The 21021-nt window shown below is 35.7% G+C and overlaps 2 protein-coding genes across 2 annotated transcripts; one reads left to right on the top strand and one right to left on the bottom strand.

Moving 5' to 3' along the window:
- Positions 1-236: 236 nt before the first annotated feature.
- Positions 237-4975, top strand: Cyp301a1 (Probable cytochrome P450 301a1, mitochondrial). Its single transcript, XM_078196570.1, has 11 exons — positions 237-463; positions 1211-1297; positions 1547-1931; positions 2568-2684; positions 3125-3201; positions 3344-3545; positions 3631-3793; positions 3878-4047; positions 4120-4198; positions 4282-4485; positions 4690-4975. The coding sequence occupies exons 2-11, from the start codon at positions 1219-1221 to the stop codon at positions 4795-4797; spliced, it is 1584 nt and encodes a 527-aa protein (XP_078052696.1). The 5' UTR covers positions 237-463; positions 1211-1218; the 3' UTR covers positions 4798-4975.
- Positions 4858-20299, bottom strand: LOC144478277 (uncharacterized). Its single transcript, XM_078196045.1, has 21 exons — positions 19982-20299; positions 19742-19887; positions 19494-19662; positions 19001-19422; positions 18559-18929; positions 18122-18479; positions 17814-17982; positions 17516-17733; positions 17235-17384; positions 16780-17160; positions 16651-16701; positions 13960-14173; positions 13394-13640; positions 9994-10110; positions 9776-9852; positions 9099-9294; positions 8750-8909; positions 8490-8659; positions 7492-7570; positions 7026-7223; positions 4858-5204 (listed from the first exon to the last, which is right to left on the bottom strand). The coding sequence occupies exons 1-21, from the start codon at positions 19998-20000 to the stop codon at positions 5097-5099; spliced, it is 4020 nt and encodes a 1339-aa protein (XP_078052171.1). The 5' UTR covers positions 20001-20299; the 3' UTR covers positions 4858-5096.
- Positions 20300-21021: the final 722 nt, after the last annotated feature.

Below are 21021 nucleotides of genomic sequence, written 5' to 3'. Positions count from 1 at the left end.
AAGAAAGTCGAATGAAAATTAAAATGGAGGTGGTTGTCGACGTGAAAGTGACCGCCAAGAGTGGCAGTGGATACTCTTCCGTGTAGAAGTCCCGGGAATAGCGACCAACACGAGAATTCGGACCGTTACCCATCTGGTGGGGGATGGGAGATCAATCGGACAGAGTCTGGAGAGGGGTTTGAGCGCGGCCAGATCTACTGGTCCCATTTGTTGGGAGTATCGTGTGAAGAGCGCGCGTCAACGAGAAGAAGCTCGGAGTTCAGTTTTCCGCGACCTCGTTCGAGTCCTCGCGACCCTGGGAAGGTGTTAAAAGCCCCGCAATTTTTCCTGATTAGAATGGTAACGCTATCGGCTCCGATTCACGATCATTGCCCACGCTGAGTGCCAAAAGTGAAACCACGCATAACGGGACGACTGTACGAAGGGGAACCGAAGCGGTCACAAAATCCTTGATGGTTTATAGGTAAGGGTACGTTTCGTACGCCAGGTATCGGGGTTTAATTGCACGTCTCTGTACCTACGTGCTAATGCTTGGATATACTTAATACTACCTGGGAAATATCCTTTGGGAATACATAGTTTTATGAATATTGCGAATGCAGGCTGCATATACTGTATACAGTGTGTACAATAAACTTGTAACTGTGCTGTGCGTATTTTAATATATTTTTCTAAAATAGTCACGCGAATAGCATTACTTATTATAGTCTGAACTATTTTCATCTATGAAAACATTACATACTTTAAGAACGTGTACTTGTAAATTATAAATCATTCGTTTTCTAAGACTCTGATTCCTTTAAAATGAAACCACTCCTCCGACTGACAGTCGGACTGAACGATATAATGAAATGCAGAGGTTTATGGCATGTATGTAATTCAGAGAAGCACATTACCAACCTATGTAAATTTATGTAAACTCAGTTTTCGAAATGCTGTAGAAAAACGTATTTCAAGGATGAAATTATTCGTGACCGAAATCGTATAGTTATTCAATTGGTTATATGTTTATCGAGGGTAAAAACAAGCTAATGGTTGCCGACAGATCGCAGAATAGATATTTTTAAATATTTAATTCATGAATAATTTCAATGTGCCGATCGACTGTCTTTTTAAGTAAATGCTATCGCACAATATCCGAGGAATATCTTTTTAACATTCACCTGATGCTTCCCCTGTTTCTTCATCTATACTAATGAATTTCACACAGTTTGTAGAATGAATCGGCAGCTGCAGTTCATACTGAAAGGTCAATTTCTGCAAGCGCGGGATGCAATTCAACGCAATCTCTGTACAGGTAAAAATTCGAATAACATTTTCTATTTATTACTCACAAGAAACGTCGATTATCATAAACGAACATTAAATAGATCGTTTTCGTAACGTTTTCCTTCTCCAGTTTTTTCGTATAAATGCGCCAAATTCCACAATTTCGATTTCTGCTGGAGAAAAAGTATTAAATTCCTCTCGAAGAAAGCGCTTCGAAATCGATCGAGCTCGATTAAGCATTCAACACGCGTCTAATGCTCCTCCATTGTGCGTTTAGGTGCGGGAACGGTGACCTCGACGCGGATTTGCAGCCTGGATCACGACACATCGATCCAGGCGAGGCCGTACAATGAGATCCCGGGTCCGAAACCGATCCCGATCCTCGGGAACACCTGGAGATTGTTTCCGGTGATCGGTCAGTACCAGATCTCTGACATGGCGGAGGTGTCACAAATATTCCACGACGAGTACGGGATCATTTGTCGTTTGAGCGGTTTGGTTGGCCGACCGGATCTTCTTTTCGTCTACGACGCCGACGAGATCGAGAAGATTTACAGGCAGGAAGGACCGACTCCGTTTAGGCCGTCGATGCCCTGTTTGGTGCGCTACAAAGGCGTCGTGCGCAAGGATTTCTTTGGAAATCTGCCTGGCGTTGTTGGAGTGTACGTAGAATTTAAAATCATTTCATTTAAATTATGAATGGTCAGTGAGCCGCGAAACCCTTGTGCGATTGTGCTTTGAGTAAGTTTTTGATAACTTCAACTTTGTATCACGTACCCCGTTAAAATATTATTAAAATATTAATATAATTAAATTAAGTAATATTAATATTATTTAAATATTAAAATATTATTATTGCAAAAATGGATCCATACAGTTATAATATGTTTCGCAAGAACAGATAAAATATAAAAACAAAAAGGAAGAAAAGAAAAGTAATCAAACTTAAATATAAATACTTGAAGCAGAAAACCGGAGAAGCATGACGATGAAACCAAAATGCAGACGACGAGTTAACTCGTCTCGAACTGGTTGCCTTTTGGTTCTTGTAAAATTGCATTCTTGTGAATACCCACTTACTACCAAGTAAATGTACTTGTTGCCAAGATGAGTAAGTGTTATCTTATTCTATATTGCAACATGATGCGCGCAATTTCACTCTTGAAGTCATCGCATGACTGCATTGAACAAATTCGACATCGATCATGTCTGGTTTCCCTTGGCTCTCAAACAAGTCGCGAGTACCTGGCTAACGCGAGTTATCATAGCTGACATAATAAAATGTTTGCTTGTTCCAGACACGGAGAACCTTGGCGAGAATTTCGTACACGCGTGCAGAAACCAGTTCTCCAGCCGCAGACTGTTCGAAAGTACATCACACCCATTGAGGTAGTCACTGCCGACTTTATAAAAAGGTAATTTCGAGTGACCTTACACTTTGAGATCGTTTATAGTGATCGCCAGCCTTGGCGAGCCCGAATGCCAAACTCTTGCTTGCACGATGACTAATTCCTCCTTCTTCAGAAAACAAATATTTTTACTTTATAGTACAGTTTATGCATTAGATATTCTGATGGAGATCATAATTATAATTAATTTATTATAATCAATGATCATCGTCTTACTTTTTACAGATTATAACTATGGTTACTTCAGTATCTAGTTTCTAACGATTAGTTTTTATTTTTTACGTGTTTCAATGAGATCTATGAAAAAATAAAATGAGTGTTTTAAAAAATTACATTAAAAAAATTCATCAATTTCCTTGGAAACGATAATCCTACTACTATTGAAACATCAAATTTTTGTTCCTGGACGCGTATGTGAATTAAAAGTCATCAACATTCTGTTTCAGGATTGAAGAAATTAAAGGGGAAGATGGAGAATTGCCGGGAGACTTTGACAATGAGATACATAAATGGGCCCTAGAGTGTTCGTATACATTTTATGCCCAAATCGTAATAGATCTAACAGAAATAGTAGTATGATACCTGAAACTAAACAAAATTTTCTGGTAGATCTGCCGTCTAATATTATCTGCTTAACACATCGAAATTTCGTACATAATGTGCAGGCATTGGTCGAGTAGCACTCGATGTAAGATTAGGCTGCCTAGGTGGTACTCTAACTCCAGACTCGGAACCTCAGAAGATCATCGATGCAGCAAAGTTTGCTCTAAGGAATGTAGCAGTTCTCGAGTTGAAAGCTCCCTTTTGGAGATACTTACCTTCTCGTCTCTGGACAAATTATGTACGCAACATGGATTACTTTATTGAGTGAGTGATACCGAATTTGCATAGTAGGTCAATTACATTTAACAGGAACATGTAGGATGGCTATTTTAATAAATCTACACCTCAGGGTATGCATGAAGTATATCGATGCTGCAGTTGAAAGACTAAAGACCAAACAAGCTGTCAATGATTCTGACCTATCCTTGATGGAGAGAATTCTAGCTACAGAAACTGACCCCAAAATGGCGTACATCCTTGCATTGGATTTAATCTTAGTTGGTATAGATACCGTAGGTAGAAATTAAGAAACTAAATGACGAGAACGAATAACAATGAGTAGGAAACAGATACTTACTGGTTCCATGATGTTGCAGATTTCTATGGCTGTTTGTTCGATATTGTATCAGCTGGCAACTAGACCGGAAGAGCAACAGAAAATTTACGAGGAGCTCGTAAAAATTATTCCTGATCCCTCTGTTCCTCTCACCACGAAAAATCTCGATCAAGCCGTCTACATGAAAGCTTTCATACGCGAGGTGTTTAGGTGTGTGTAGTGCAATATACATCATGCAAGTTGACAGAGCGTCAAAGTATAATCGATGATACTACGTTTCAGGGTATATTCTACCGTCATCGGGAACGGCAGGACATTACAAAATGACACTGTAATCTGTGGCTACAAAGTACCGAAAGGAGTAAGTAATGCATTTTTAATGACAGTACTTCTAATTATAGTTTGATTGTAAGTAAGATTTAAGACGAGTCTAATCGATTGCAGACACAAGTAGTATTTCCAACAGTCATAACAGGGAATATGGAACGGTACGTGAGAGATTCCAAAACATTTAGGCCCATGAGATGGCTCGAAGAATCTACGAAGGAAACACTGCATCCTTTTGCATCCCTACCCTACGGCCATGGTGCACGCATGTGTTTAGGTAGAAGATTTGCTGATTTGGAGATGCAGGTGCTACTTGCTAAAGTAAGGAAGAGTATACTTTTATTACATGTAAAAGTTTACTTTTATTTTTAAACGAGCTCAACTAATATCTTTTGATAAGTAAACCATGAACCTTGAAAAACGTATGAGAAATGTCTAAAGTGCTAGACATTCTCATTAGTACGCACTGTCATTTTATAGGTTTTTATAGAGTTAAACATTCACATATCTTTTCTTGTGTTTCAGTTAATACGATCTTACAAGTTGGAGTACCACCATGAACCACTCAAATACAAAATCACATTCATGTATGCCCCTGACGGTGAGCTGAAATTCAAGGTGATACGGAGATAATGAATAGGGAACAAAAATTGTCGAGGACATTCAAGAATGTATAAAGTGACCATGCAACTTATTCATTTTGTATTTATTTCTGTACATATCAAAAGAAATTTGTATTTTACACAAATAAGAATTTTTAAAAACTTATTTCTTCTACTAAGACTCCTATTATATTGCAAGGACTACAATAAAGCTGATGTGAAACTCTCTTACACATTATAACATACTTTTACGACATAAAAAATGTAGCATAAAATTCTCAGTCTATGCATAACTAATTCATTGTTTGCGTGCTGCTTTCTCAGAGTGATCTACCTGTCGATGAACATCAAGTTTAGGGGTCCTTTGGGCGAGTACATAGGGTTGATGTGGTAATCTAGTTTCTCATAATGATATTCTATTTTATAACGCTGAAGAATCTGAAACAAAACCATTATTTTGCACTGATGGGATAAAAGAGTCGTTTAAGAGAAGAATTCATTTATATTAAATTACAGTTCTAACAAACATCACTGGTAGAATCGTAAACAAGAATTGCACCACTGTGTATATAGTTTTGTTGTACCAAATAAGTATTATCTTTTTCTTACAAATGTTGTAGGTTTTGCAGAAAAAAAGATACGAAACCTAAGTGACCAACGTGTCAACATTTCCTGTACGCTCTCTCGCCATTATTTTCCTCCCAATTATGTTTCTGTTTTCTCGCGCGTCTGTATACTGTGACCTCAATGATCAATGGGGTTCTGGAAAACGATGGAGGAAATATAAAGTGAAATTTCTTAAGGCAAAGAACTAGAAAGCGAGCACGGAGCTGGCATGAACTAATTTTTTATTGCCGGAAATTTCTCTTGTACATTTACCATCGCTCCGATTGTTCTTTTAGTCCAAGAGCACGTTTGAAATTGACATGGCTGAAGAGTAGTGAAATTTACATGGCAATGTAGTCAAAAAATTCCGGAGATATTCCAGGTAATTTAAGGCCGCTCCAAATTTCATTATATGACGCAAGTAATAAACCGCGTCCGAAAATCCCGACTTCGTTAACTATCTCATATTTATTTCTCCTCTGGACGGTAAAATTGTCTATCTTTATTGATGCCATTACTTCGACTGAGGCCCTCATAAAAATCAGCGAGTACCATTCGAGTATCGTGAAACCATTGGAATAATTTATTACTGTTCGTAAAACTTCTGGAAACAAAAATATTTCCCTAATCTGTTATATAATCTCAACTTCCTAGCTTTATTAGGACCCGCGAAACGTAAAAATGTTGAAAAAGTAATTGATGTCATGTGATTAAAAAATTATAATACCCATATGCAATAATATAGGTAAGTTGGTATTTCAAATATTTACGATATAAATATACACCCTAAGATTATTTGAAAACTGAAATGTAACATAAAATGTTGTTTAGATAGACAAAATGCTAATTTTCTAAACAGCCTAACATCTGAACAGATACTGGTATGCGATGCCTATTTAAAGTTAGAACAGAGGAAATTGTAATGACAATGCGTTTTGTGAAAACAAAGTCACCGGAAATACAGATACGCTCAAGGTTCGCGTTAGCAAGGTAGCTCGGGTTACCGCGACAGTCAGATGACAGGATTGATGGAATTTCAAGGAACCTAATCGTCCCACGCAATAAACAGTGAATCCTCGCATGTCTATTGTTCGTGAGCATTTACCGTGACCATCAAGGAAACTAACAGGGACTGTATTTATGACCAGCATCAGCTATTTCGTAATAAAACTCCGAAATGCTAGTTTGGTCCCTTCTCTCTACACTCTACCCCTTGTTGTGTACATGCATAGTTAATCTTCTCGATAATATACTTCATCTTTGAGAAATTAATGATGGCTATTATGGATATATATAAATGGATACAAATGGACACGCTCATTAGTAACGACACAAAAAGTGTCGCAGGTATATACAATATTTAGTATATGTAATTGTCGAGGCCACAGTTTTAGATATTTTAAAGTTACCAAACGATTTTTAACTGTAACTGTAAATTGTAACCTTGAAAAAATTCTTTTTTTTTTACTAAAGCTATGACATCTTGTACGTGTCTTACGTACAACAACAATTGATATCATCGATATTATAACACTGAATAATAACTGTCAGTTCGCATAATTTTATGGTCGTCGCAGCGCAGTCTCAATTAAATTGAATGACCTACCACATAAAATCTCGAGCATTTGGATAATTAGGTAACAGTATTATTACCTTGCTAATGACAACCAGCATTTCCAGTTCAGCGAACCGCCGACCCAAACACATTCTCCTGCCATAGCCGAAAGGTAGCGACGCGAAACTATGACGCACGCCGTCAGGTTGTAGCCACCGCTCCGGAATGAATTCGTTACTTTGCGGAAAGTACTTGTCCAGATTGCTTATCACGTAATGCTGAAAAACCACTTGGACCTAATTGCAGAGACAACGCTTGTTAATTGAGGAGAAATCCTCTTGTTCGTGTTCTGTTCACTATGTTCTTTTTAATTGCATCCACGTATCGTGACGACGCATCACGGCGAAAGATTAGTTTGCTTAAATTCCCTAAGACCTTAATTATGTTATCATCACAGATTTAATTGTCCGTTTTTATTGCAGAGAATAAATAAAAATATTGACCAAGATATACAAAAAAATGTAACCTATGGGTTTTTTTTTATAAGAATATGTTGTTTCTTACCCCTTTAGGTACTTGGTATCCACTGATCACCGTGTCCTTGGTCATGCAGCGTCCATTGCCGATAACGACCGGATACATTCTGGGGAAAAAATGATACCATTACGTAGTAATAACAATAAATTCGTTTAGCTTAACTCCAAACTTGTCTACGTTTTCACCCTTGCGTAACAAACACATTGAAACATATGCAACTGTATAGTAGCTCTTCCAGCTTACTCGACATACTGCTTTCCTTTGAACTGCATCTTACAAATAATTCATATTTATGTTCGAAATATTGACGAAACACAAAGAAAGTGCGTTAACACGTCAATTCGTGAATCTCCAGATGTGAAGTAACCATGTAATAAATACTACAAATTTATTTATCAAAAAATGTTCCCCCGGGCTTACAAAGAATGCCATGTAATAAATACTAAGTATCGTCAGAATCCTCTACACAGAGCTGTCCAACGTTTTGCGCTTGGGGAAGCGATTGTTAGACCAATGCAAAAACCAATCGGTGGGTTCCATAATCCAGTCCCGAGGGCAGCGGTATCCATTCCTTAGTATCTCATGAAACTCGCCACTAATAACAATATGTTATTTGGCTGAAGACGGTGATAGAGATCCACAGGTTACATCGAGTGAAGTGAGAATCGCATGATAAAAATATAACGGCAATGCGTGCGAGTGAGGAGGAAGACATGACATTAAAATTTCCCTTTTTCTTCTAAAACAAAGCACTAACACGCTTGCCCGTAGCTTTACCCTTGCTTACCGCGAGGCTTGTTGAACAGCTCTGCTATAATACTTAGACCAATACATTCGTGTCATAAGGAAATCGACTGTGGTCGAAAGGATTAAAGATTTACGGTTGTCACCAATGTTTCAAAAGATTACAGAACCCTTTTCTTTTAGAGTTTAGGAATTAAAGGGTTAGCATACCTGGAAATTTCAGGAAAGAAATTTATACCTGCTAAATATGTCACAAATATTTCACAAAAGTATGCACAAACCTTTGGGTTTCTTTAATACACGCCTTCAGGTATTTCAGTTGATCCAAGTGTTTCCCTTCGAGTTGCATATCTTTGCCTGGTATCACATTGCATACTTCATTATATGCTAGATCTTGCTTGGCTGGATGCAGGGCCAACTGATAAAGCACTGATGCCACAGAATTCGAGGTCTACAGTATCATTCCAGAACGATGTTAAATATATTAATTCAGTACATAAATTTATTCATCGTAAATTTAAACTTCTAAAATGTCACTAACTGTGTCTATCCCAACCAAAAATAAGTCCAGAGAGAGGATAGTGGCCAGCTTGGTATCGTTCTCAAGAGTCAGCACTCTTTCTAACAGAGAAGGTTCTTTGTCGCTATCGTTTGCCTTTTGTATCCTTGCAAGAGCAGCCCCAGTGTACTTTGAAGTTATACTGAAAATTGCATAAATAATTATTGAAATTTACTCCATCATAATTGAAACAAGAAGCACTTATCTCTAAAAAGACTATGCTATCTATTTGCAATCTATAATCTTTGCAACAATGCTATTTCTCTTTTGCTCTGTACTGTCCCATACGACAATCAGTATTTATCAAATTTTTCAATGAAATTGACTTTACTCGACGATAGTGTCCAACGCGTTTACATATTGAAGCCACGTCGGTGTGTTGAACAGTCTCCAAAACGGTATTTTCAATTCCAACACTCCCACATTAACAAAAAACGTGCAGACAGCGTCAATCAGCTTCTGAGTTTCAAAATTCGCATTGTCATCCAGGCAACCTAGTCGAACGTCCAATGCTACACGTGCTATGGCTGAAAAGAGAAACCAGAATGACCGTGAAAAAAAATACTAAAGCTATTTTAATAGTTGGTCCTAGCTATTTATAGCTCTAGTGACGAAAATCATTCAGAGGAATTTTGCTTGAGGCGAGGACCCGAATCCGACACACATTTCGCTTCTTAACGAAAGTGACTCGCGTGATTGAAGCCATAAAAACTCGGAGCACGATACGGATTGTACAACTGTTACATTATTACCAAATTAGCATGATCGTCAAACATAAAAAGCATAAGAATCTTTTTATATCAATGAAGTTTATGACCATGATCTTGAATTGTAAAGAAGGATACAACTCGAAGATCCATAGACTTTATTTCTCAAACGATAGACTTATTCTCAAACACTTTTTTGTACAAAAAGACACGAAGGGAATTCAAGCATAATAATTTCTAAATCTTCTGCAGAAGGATTCTATCGACCGTGAATAGTTATGAAATATCGCTTTCTACTCACACTCGAGGGACCATTTGTGAATCTCGTTGAGGAAATTGTCTGGCACCTCATCGTTTTCGTCTCGTATCGAGGATATTCTGAAAAATGAGAGAGATTTCTTTAGTGGGGTCGATACTGGTTGAATTGGTGGAAGAGGACAGAAGAGTGAAAGGTTGAAAAGCCTCGACTAATCACAGACACGTGGAACCAGGTTTAAGGGGGACCGATTGTCGGCGAACCTTTGAAGGAATGCTAAACTCGCCTCCTCGATGGAAGCAATGTACATTCTTGCAGTCCGTGGTTGCAGCATCACCTGTTGCACCTTACTCCGGAAGTTGTACCAGTCCTCGCCATGTCTGAAACAGAAACTTTCGTTACAAAAATCTGGGATCCCCATAGTCGTTTTTCGGGGAACTCATTTGCTAGTTGTAATAGTATAGAGATATTATGTAATACTAAGTGGCATATAGAAAGTACCTAATTTTCTACAGCGGAATGTCCGAGATATTTAATGCTTTCATAATACCTCGCTTATTTAAACGATTTGTAATTGTATTCGAACGTTTGCGATATTGGTAAAAAATATATCGTTGAATTTAGGCACGGAATCATTCTATACGAAAATTATTTATACAGCTTCCGCAATTGAGACTCAAAAAATGCTTTAAACCGGAAATACTGCATTGAATATGCCAACATGAGATATGCCGTGAATGCTTTAATGTTACAAAGTACAGGAATCGTTGTTAATGTCGTTAAGATGATGATCCGGTGAAAGGCGAATCTGAATGAAAACTGTGAATTATCTCATCATTTCAATCCGGCAGGCGGATCGGTCATAGCAAACGGTATGCCTTGAACTATGGCTATAAAAAAAAACGATAGTAATAAACTTTCTAATTCCAATACAGGTAAATCATTATACGAGAATAACGAAAGTTTATGCTAGCATACTAAAAGCTATAAATAAACATACAAAATTGAGTTATATTAAAATTATACATTAAGAATTAATAAGTGAATAATAAAATAAATAGTGAATGAAACCTAATTTATGGAGGTTTATCGAAACCTGTAGAATTAGAGTAATAAAATGAAGAAAAATGGGAATTGAAATTTTAACCGTAGGAGATTGTAGTGGCCATGTTGGGAAGCTTGTAGTAGTTACCGTGCTTATAATCGTTTCGACAGTCTGTCAAAAAAACGTACGACTGAGATAAATAAAACGAGTGTTGCCAAAACGGTAGTGAATGATACGTTATACGTTATGCGATTCGCATGAAAGGAAAGATTGCGTCACCAGTTGAGTCTATCACTTCCTGCATGACAACTAGAGCTGCAATTGTGCATCGTGTCAACGACCCCCTTTTCACCGATATACACCCTTAACGAAGACACACGATGCAACGGTCTCGTGTTTCGGTTTTAAACTAGTTCCCGATTTCTCTTTACACGGTGCGTCGACCGATCGCCATTGTATTGTTACGCTACTAACGGGTCACAAGAACTTGCGCATAACACTACGTTATATTAAACTACATTATATTAGAACAAACATTTATATAATTTATTTCATTTTTTTGTACGTTTCTTTCATTTATTTTCGTTAATGTATTCACGACAAATACATGCTTTTAAACTAATCTACATAAATTTACACATTCCTAACTACTTGAAATTTCCCTATAAATATTAATATTTGCATAAACGTCGGGAATGCCTGCTTCTAATTAAATTCTGATTCGCTGAAAATCACTCCTTGTATCTGTCAGGTATTAATCAATATGCCTACAGGTAAGCAATCTCAACCGTTCTTTATGCAAATCAAAATTATGTGTAGAAAAAACGAGACGCAAAAACCCAATTTCGACTTTGTTTCAAGTCAAAATATATACGGTTAATGCATTGATTTCAATAAGATAGTTTTCGATAAAAATACATCGCATAAGGTTATTTTGCGAGATCTGTTACTTTACAATCTAGTCCTACACCGTGCAAACAGCAGGAACATGAAAATAGAGCAAACGGTTTTTCCGTTCGGAAAAGAAATGGCAACGTGAGATTAGAAGGAAAGCGAGCATAGCCGAAGCGTATCTAAAAATGAAAGTACAACGGAAACATGCGTCTCTTTCTTATACTTGTCCAGCGCCCAATGACAGTCGCAAATATTTGCGACTCGACGAGTTTGCCAAGCGAAAAAAGGTTACGCCCCTAACCACCGTGCGAATTGCAAAGTCAATATTTAACTATTATACGTGAGCTAATGGAATATCTGCAAACATCTTGAGGTTGCGAAGACGTGAGGACGCGTGTCCGATCGCAAACACATCGTCCCACCGGATTCAAATTCTAATAAGTTTATTAATTCTCTTTTTCGAATCTTTTAACACGTTGAGGCATTAACACATTTGTTTTTATTGCTGCGAACCGGAACTACGGTTTATGCTATATCCACTGTTAGACAACGTACAATGACATTTCGTAATTTCTGTAACCATTCCCTGTTGTGGAATATTACTGCATTAGCTTATTTTCATGTACCCTCTAATTGAAGAGACTATTGCTATATATGCAATCGTAACGACATCCATTGAATCTTTTCACGCTTGATCTATCTGGCCCGGAAGTGTTGCAACCTGCAACGCACCTGCCAGTGTTATTAAGTGGTCTGCAATATCGAATTGTCTTGGATGCTAATTCACTGATTATGGAACAACGTAAGAACTTCGTTGTGTGTAATAACACAGATTTATGACATATGAAAGTGGCATTCGAAGCATTAATTACATGCCTGAGATTTAACGAGCGAGTAATGGTCAGCAAGTACTCGTATAATAAAACATATTTTTCGTACAAGGAGTAATAAAGACATTACATATTAATTGCATACTAATTAATTGAATTATGTATCATTCGGATACATTTTAAATGTATTACATTAAAAGGAACAATAAAATGTTCAGTGGAACCATAGTATGAAGTTATTGAAACTATGGTGTGTAATTAAAGATTATCACTGTTATCTCTGCAGATGCCTCTGCCTGCCTAAAAAGTATCAATTCTCACGGTCATATGAACGGGCAGGGATAATTGTAGCATAACTTTCTGACTGTTTGAGAACTACTCCAGAATTACGTATCGTTTTTTACTACTACTGCATGTAGGACTAACAAAAGATCGTGCGCCAGGTAGCTCGAGGCAGTTATGCATATTTGTACAATGACTTGTATTGTACACATCACAAGACTATGGTTTTTAGACTTTCGGGTGGACGTTTTAAAGACGTGCAAATAATTTTAAAATGGTGATCATGCATATAGAAAAACTTTTTGCGTTACTATTTACTAAATCAAAGTCAATTTTTGCTTTGGTTGACAAATTTTGAATAACTTTATTTGCAAGAAAGTTAATTAGCTTAAAAATTTAGTTAAACACGATTAATATCCACAATTTCGTAAATAAATCTACTATTGTTCTTAGGTGAGTTTATACATATACAGTATAGAATGGCTGTAACGGTTGATGTAAAACATTTTTTAAATTTATAGCTTAGAAAGTGATTATTTAATCAATTTCGTAAAAGCCCTGATTTCTTGCGTAACATAACATTAACTGCTAATGCAGCGATTGAAAGCTTACACAGCGATTACACCGGCGTTACCACGAAAGAAATCCTTTCGAAGCACGTGCTTGTAATAGTTGAGAGAAGGCATTGATGGTCTATAAGGCATCCTCTCCTCCTGTCTGAAGATACGTTCGATTTCGTTTGCGTCGTAGATGAAGACCATGTCTGGCCTGCCGAGGAGGCCTTCCATCTTTACAATATCGCCATATTTCTCGTACAGCCTCCGTGAAACCTTATCCACCGATTGGATCTGGAAGTCACCTAGAACCGTGATCCATAAATCAATGCTCTACACTATTGCCCTTATAATTTTCAATGTTACACGATTAAGCTATCCATAAAGAAAAAATGCTAAGGATAGACTAAACCTTTTCGATCAGAATTAAAAAGTGATCAACACGATTTGACAATTAGTATTCGAAATAAAGATTCAAAATGCCGGATCCAGACGAATCCGTCCAAGGTTTAAATGGCTGAACAGATAGCTGAAATGTTAAAGTAAAAATTGAAGGGACACTTGGTATGTTTCCAGCCTTATTTCACGTTTAAGGGCATAGGACAATTGTTAATTGGAGCATACCTATGAATGGTAGGAATCGCCATGTGTTGCCTAAAAGAGGAATAGGTTTTGGTCCAGGAATTTCGGTGTACGGACGACACCTGGTCAAATCTTGTTCCTCGATCTCTGTAGCCAAAGTCTCGATCGCTCGAACTACGCCTCTCCATTGTTTAAATTTAAAACAGCACGCTAACGATCCGACAAACCTGCCATGTGATATGCTCATCTTTCTTCCCTGTAACACGGAATACGAAGGTTCGAAAATAAAATTTATTTAAATTAATCAAACAATGAGATGCAAATGAGGAGATATAATTTCAAGGAGAGTTACTATTTCGAACTGGCCGTCCTCAGTGCTTGCTACGTGGTACTCGGTACAATTTGAAGCAGTAAACTGAAGGGCTCATATTTTGCAAAGATATTTTTCAATCAGTGTAACAATGACTTAAAATTTGTTTAACTTCGCCTAACTTCAACAAGCAATAAAATGCAGTATGAATATCGCTACGAATAACGATGATAAATGCTATAATTATTCATGGAACGTGACTCGTATTCCAGGCTCGCCTACATTCGATATTAAGACATAGTTTCCTTTGCTATCGGCAAATTGCACCGCGAAATCCACGGAAACCCTTTCAGGTGAAACTACGGCACGATCGTTTCGTGCTCACGGTTAGAATTGTTCATGGAACTCGTTTCGCTGTTTGAAAAATTTACTTCCATGTATTACTGTGTCAGAGAAGTTACGATATCAAACACGAACTGAACAAAAATCTTTAATACTAATTACTATATCATAGTAGCATCAGTTTAATCGCCTGAAAAAATGTACATACTTCCTCTTGTGAAAAAAGAAAACTTGATTATAAATTTACAAAACATAAGTAAATAATTTAACATTTTTACATTCGTTAAAAAATTTACGTAAGTTTTATAGTGCTTTTAGATTCAAGAAAATTTACAAATCAATTATGTAGTGTTTTTAAGTTCGATAAAAACACTAGTCTATTGCAGCGAACGAAATGGTCTGTTAAACCTTGTTTTTGAATACTTTGCAAGTTTTTGTAAATTATAAACGCGTAAAGCTTTACAATCTAATGATGAAAATTATACATAGTAGTACTGTTAACACATTCAAACATTTACCTTGACCAAATTTCCAGTCCGGTAATTCTCTCTCTGTTATCACATTAAAGGCGGGGGATCTTAACGAAAGTATGCTAGTAACGCTTCAAATCACAAAACATACTAAATACAAATGCAGTGCGCATGGATTGCGCAATGAGGTTGCAAACCGTACTAATACGACTTCCACCTTTAAGCTACAGTCGAGATAAATCGTAGTACTACGACTTCCGCCTTTAATGTGTTAAGAGATAAGTTTAATGTTGATATGTTTGTGTTGATAATGCTTGAGATAAATAAGAGCACGTAGATTCATTTATTTGTTTATATTTTGTTTACATGGTCTACAAATATAAATTAATAGTAATTTTGGTCGATTCATAAATATTATCACGAAAATTGTAATCTCATATACATTTTTTTTTATTTACACTATTGAACCACATAAGGAATTATTATTAAACATATAGTATTTAATGAAGGAAAATAATACTTAATAATATTTCGTAGGAATATAAACTCCTTCGGAATAATTGTATATTGTTTAGAATTAAAAACAATAGCACTTACCACGATCGAGTTAAAAATTAATTTTTGTTTCCGAGAAAGTTCAATCGTTTAATGTCCTGTCACTTGTCTATGGATTTCACTCTCTGCACAAACGCAATTGTCACTGTGTCTATTTAAATGAGAACTCACTTTCGATTTTCGTAAGTCGCGTTCGTTAGTGTTAATTAGTAGATTGTTAATTGTGAACCATGCCCCAGGTACAGGTACATCGTGCATTGACCAACCGTTTCCGAACGAGTACGCACTGACAGCGGGGTCTAAGATATCAGATGCCCTTTTACTCTTTGGCGGTTCCCGCCAACTATTAAGTACCAAGATGAAAAGAATGAGAACAAGTGGGAGGATACAATAAGGTGGGGACCACTCATCGAATTTCCATAAAATCTGGCGGATCTTATCGTCTCGAATGATTTATCACACTTATTTTAAAGCAGTTAACACTGCCACTCATTTTACAACGCCCGATTACTCTAAATGATCAGCAAAGACAAAGAAGAATTGTTTATGCCTTTGGAGAATACCGCAACTTTGAATAGGATACTTTGACAGCCCTCTCCTACTACATAAATCGCGGATGATTTCTATTGGTTGTAGATGCTCTAATCATCAGTGATTGGTCAGTTCACAGTGTACCACGTGATCATCGGTAAATATAAACACATTTTACAGAATGCGACAAGTTTTAATTTAATTTTATTTTTAATTTAATTAACAATTTTGTAGTTTCAGTTAAATTTAATAAAATGATTCTCTATTGGTCGTGAGAGTCCGTGTGTGTATGGGATACACGTAATCAGCATAATCATCATAAGTCATATACATTTCGGGATTATTAAAATTAAGATATAGGTTACTGGCATATATTTCTAATTACATCATGGATTTTACTTTATTATTTTTACAATTTGGAAAAAGATCATAACAGTTTCAATGTTTTTTAATATACAGTTATGATTCATACCATTTGGATTTCTTTAATTCTATCGATTGTAATTTATTTTTATAATTATTTACAAGTCTATCTAAATTCATATCTTCGGCTTTTAATTTCATCCTCTGTTTTGACTGTAAAGAAAATACAGAATTAAAATATTAGAAATAGAATAGTAACAAAAACGTGCATCATAGATTAAAAGTACTAACTTTTACTTCATTTTTATTTTCTTTCCTATTTCTTCTCTTCTCTTTCAGTTTTTGAGAGAACTTCTTTACTTTCTTCTCTTTTTTCACTGACTGATGATGTACAGCGGCTTGATTTTTTAATTTGAACTTCGAACGCATTTTACTTTCACCAGGCTTGGCAACCATTCCTACAAATGGTTTTTTATTTGGCTCATTATTTTCGGTTTTTCTCGAATCTCTAAATTTAGATTTCTTTAACAGGGGTCCCTCGTCTGTTTTTTCTCCTTTCCTTTTCGCTTTGTTTCCTGGCCAAGTGGGATTGTTTTCCCGGCTCTTTTCAGTCCTCTTCTCTCTAGCATTAAGCACAGCTCGGTTTTCTATTGAGAAGGATACAATCGGTCGCTGCAGAAATAAAAAGCATTATAAATTAAAATTCATAAAAAGTATGTGATAAATATAAAAGTAAAAATACATACTCTCTTCGAATTAAAGATCTTTGGATTATTGTTTAAATTTCTCAATGCTTGAAGTGCATCCTCGTATTTTGTAAACGAAATAAATCCATATTCCTTGGATTTGCCTACTCCTTTCATGTCGACATTCCTAAGATCTCGCATGACACGTGCCTTAAACAATTAATTTAATAATTTCTACCTCATAGCAATCGCGCATATAGGAAGTGTCCTACGTTATTTTAAAAATGACTTATACAAGTTAGTTGAGACACTTTGTGGAATACACTTGAATTTAAAGATACCTCTCTAACAATTGCTCCTGCAGGTGAATGACGTTCAGCGATGTTTCGAAGTTTTGCATCGTCTAATGTAGGTGGTAGATTGTGAATGACGAGCCTAGATCTAGACACGAACATGTTTAAATTACGCAATATCTGTGACTTCCACTGCTCTAATTGCAATCGTTTCGCCATATCTGTTGCTGAAACTCCACTGGCGGCTGGACTTCCTGCCATTATGACTAAATAATAAATTCATTATAGTACAATTGTCTTTAGGGACCAATAAAATGATGTCAATTAAGATTCTTATATGTATTACCGCCTTCTTTCACAAGATATAGATTCCGAGTGTCTTTGTGTTTGAGTTGCTTCGACTTGGCTTTACTTTCAATTTCACTTCTGTCTACAGCTTTTTGTGCTTCCATTATCTGATCATCTATTTCCAAACTCGTTCCTGCAGCTAAACATTTCTCAGCATCTTCAATATTCTGCAATCAATTTCACAGTGAAATACTCATGCGATATTTAAAATATAAGAAATTAATATTTTTATGTAATGATATTTAAAATATAAGAAATGAATATTTTTATGTAATGATATTTAAAATATAAAAAATGAATATCTACCCTAAATTTAATAAATGCTGTGCCCTTTGAGTATTCGGTAAGTGGATCCATACACACGAGAGCATAATAAACGGGTCCAAATTGTTGCATGAACTCTTTCAATTGTTCGTTCTTCACAGAGAATGGCACGTTTTTTAAAAAGATCGTCTTTCCCTCGGAAACATCGTGCGACTCATAACGTGGCTGTTTTTGTTCTTTTACATCATTTTCTTTCTCTATTTCTTTTATCTCTTCTTCGCCATCTTCAGACAATCCCTCATCATTGGTTTTGTCCTTATTTTCTAGTTCAATATTTACCTCTTGATTATCGTTGTCAGATTGATCAGAATCTGATGAAACTTCTGAATGTTCTGTATTACTGTTAAATTAAATTTCTATAAATCCATGCTTAAGAGAAAATATTATTCAAATTTAATATTAATAAATTTATTACTTACCTACTTACTTCTTCACTTAAATTCGATTTCTCTGCAGTTTCTGCAGCTGGCGTGTCTTCAGTGTGGCTGTCTTTCTCAACCTTCACTTTTTCTCCATTATCTTCTTCAGTTTTCACTTTTACTTCATTTTCGTTTATGTTGTCATTATCCTTCGTGGCAAATTTATTTTTAGGTACTGCCCAATCTACCACCATGAGTCTATTAAGAAGCGGTTGCAGATTTGCATAATGTATAGCTTTTGCTGCACTTTGTACAAGTTCAAATTGTAAAAATGCACAACCAACGCTTTTTCCATCATTTCGTTTTAAGATGTTTACATCTTCTATTGCTCCATACTGAGAAAAATATTTTCTTAGATGTTTCTCAGTGGCCTAAAATGAATAAAACCACAATCTATTAACAGAATTAATGAGTAGATAATTATTTGAAAACTTGCCCTTACCTCAAATGATAAATTTCTTATTACTATCCTTGCTCTTTTCTTCCTATTCTTTTCCTTCAGTAATTTTTTACGTTCATTCCTTATCTGTGCTGTTTCCTCTTTTTTTGAAAGATCTTTTTCTTTCTTTATTGGACCCAGTTCCTCCTGTTTTACATTCTCTGCTTCTTGATAATATTCTTCATCTTGGTAATATTCTTCTTGATCATCTTCACCTAGATCAAATTCTTCACCTAGATCAAATTGTTTCCCTGTATCAACTTTATTATTTTGTTCACTATGTTCTTCATCTTGATTCTCCGCTTCATCTTGATTCTCTGTTTCGTCTTGATTCTCTGTTTCTTCTACATTTTCTTCAGCTTCTCTTCTCAGCTTTTCAGAATACTTAGACTTTGAAATAGCCCAACTACTGTTTATTACTCTACCTGAAATAAAATTTCTTTAACTTAATATAAACAATAAATAATATTATAGAGATCATAGAATATTTTGTTACCAAGGAACTCCTTTTTATTTGTATTAAATATTGCCTTTGATGCATCTTTTAATTGCTTAAACTGAACAAAGCAGCATCCCACAGGTGAACCATCAGGACGTTTTGGGAAATTTATTTCTTCTATTTGACCAAATGGCTCATATAACCTTTTAACATCTTCAGTCGTTGCCTATAAATACAAAATAATATATATATATGTTTGAATTTCAATTTAGTTTTTATAATCCATCATTATAGATAATAATCACCTCAAACGAAAGATTACGAATAATAATTCTTGGTTTTTTATTGTCATTTGCATTGTCACTTGAACTCTGTCCTGATCTACTAGCTTTCTGTGACTTTATTTTATTTCGATAAATCCAAGAAAGTTTCTTTTTGTTACCTTTATTCACTATGAAATTAGGAATAAACCAGGATTAAAATATTGTAAATAATAACTTCATTTAAAATTTAAAAGTTGATATAAACATGGCATTATAACTTACTATACTTCTTATTCCCCATATTAATACAATAATACAGTAGAATATTTAATTATTTAATTTAATAAATATATTCCAATCTTACATGGAATGTACTGTAAATAATGCTAACTGAAACTTTATAAAACACAAGTTATTCTACACATAGTGCAAGTTACGCTCATTAATTTGAGGTTATGTTGGCCAATAGTGACCGCGTGTACTAAAGACGTCTGTCGTTTCTCAATATAAGAGCTTTTTCTTCTCCCAATCGTAATTTATGAAATAAGAACTTTTTATCCCTAACATTCTACTGCGCATCCGTCTTCGCGCAGTGACTTTACAGGCAGAACAGGAGATGTTCAAGAGAGATAGAACAAACTTTAGTCTCACTTTGCCATGTTACAATCTCACTTTTTTCACGCATCCGTTCACCTGGCACTCTATTTAAACACACGGCGCGATATTCGACTTGTATTTTTCGTCTCATAAGATTCTCGACCACGTTTATAAACAATATTTCGACAAACTGAACAAAATGAAGCCCAGTTAATTATTGCATTGCCTTGAATGTTTTTGAATGTTTGCACGGAGGAATAAATGCTGCAAGTTAATAGTGTAAACTTTATATCTTTTTTGAAAGATATTCATTTGCTCGAATACCGTCTACTTTAATGAATGAATGCCACCTTTCAAGAAATTCTATTTTTTTGTATGAATAAATTCGGCTATGGAAATTTTAATACTATCTTCGCAAATAAAGTGTTTCAGTGTTTATTCCGTGAAAAATATTGTAAAAGTCTTTAAAACCATGAAAATCTCTTGGAGATAGATCGGGTAAATAGGGTGAATGTTGCAAAATTTAAAGCTTTTTGATTAATTTAATTCTAAAACTGTTTGTTTGTAAATAGACACAAAAATAGACTTTACAAATATGTTTTCGAGAATCCTATGAGGTAACAGATTTTATTACTTGAAGCTTCTTTAAAAATCGAATTTCGCGCCGCGTACCTCTGATGGCATACAGTTTGTCGGTGTGACTTGCTTGACATATAGTTGCTGAT

The sequence above is a fragment of the Augochlora pura genome, chromosome 2 (genome assembly GCF_028453695.1).
Source record: "Augochlora pura isolate Apur16 chromosome 2, APUR_v2.2.1, whole genome shotgun sequence".
Taxonomy (NCBI): domain Eukaryota; kingdom Metazoa; phylum Arthropoda; class Insecta; order Hymenoptera; family Halictidae; genus Augochlora; species Augochlora pura.
This window is presented reverse-complemented; position numbering and strand designations above follow the sequence as displayed.

Coding starts and splice junctions, on each gene's coding strand:
- Cyp301a1 (XM_078196570.1), top strand. CDS start 1,219: ATGAATCGGCAGCTGCAGTTCATACTGAAAGGTCAATTTCTGCAAGCG. Junction 3,202..3,343: donor ACATAAATGGGCCCTAGAGT/GTTCGTATACAT, acceptor CATAATGTGCAG/GCATTGGTCGAGTAGCACTC. Junction 4,486..4,689: donor TGCAGGTGCTACTTGCTAAA/GTAAGGAAGAGT, acceptor CTTGTGTTTCAG/TTAATACGATCTTACAAGTT.
- LOC144478277 (XM_078196045.1), bottom strand. Junction 17,385..17,515: donor CAGGAGCAATTGTTAGAGAG/GTATCTTTAAAT, acceptor TAATTGTTTAAG/GCACGTGTCATGCGAGATCT. Junction 5,205..7,025: donor TGCTGGTTGTCATTAGCAAG/GTAATAATACTG, acceptor GTTTTGTTTCAG/ATTCTTCAGCGTTATAAAAT.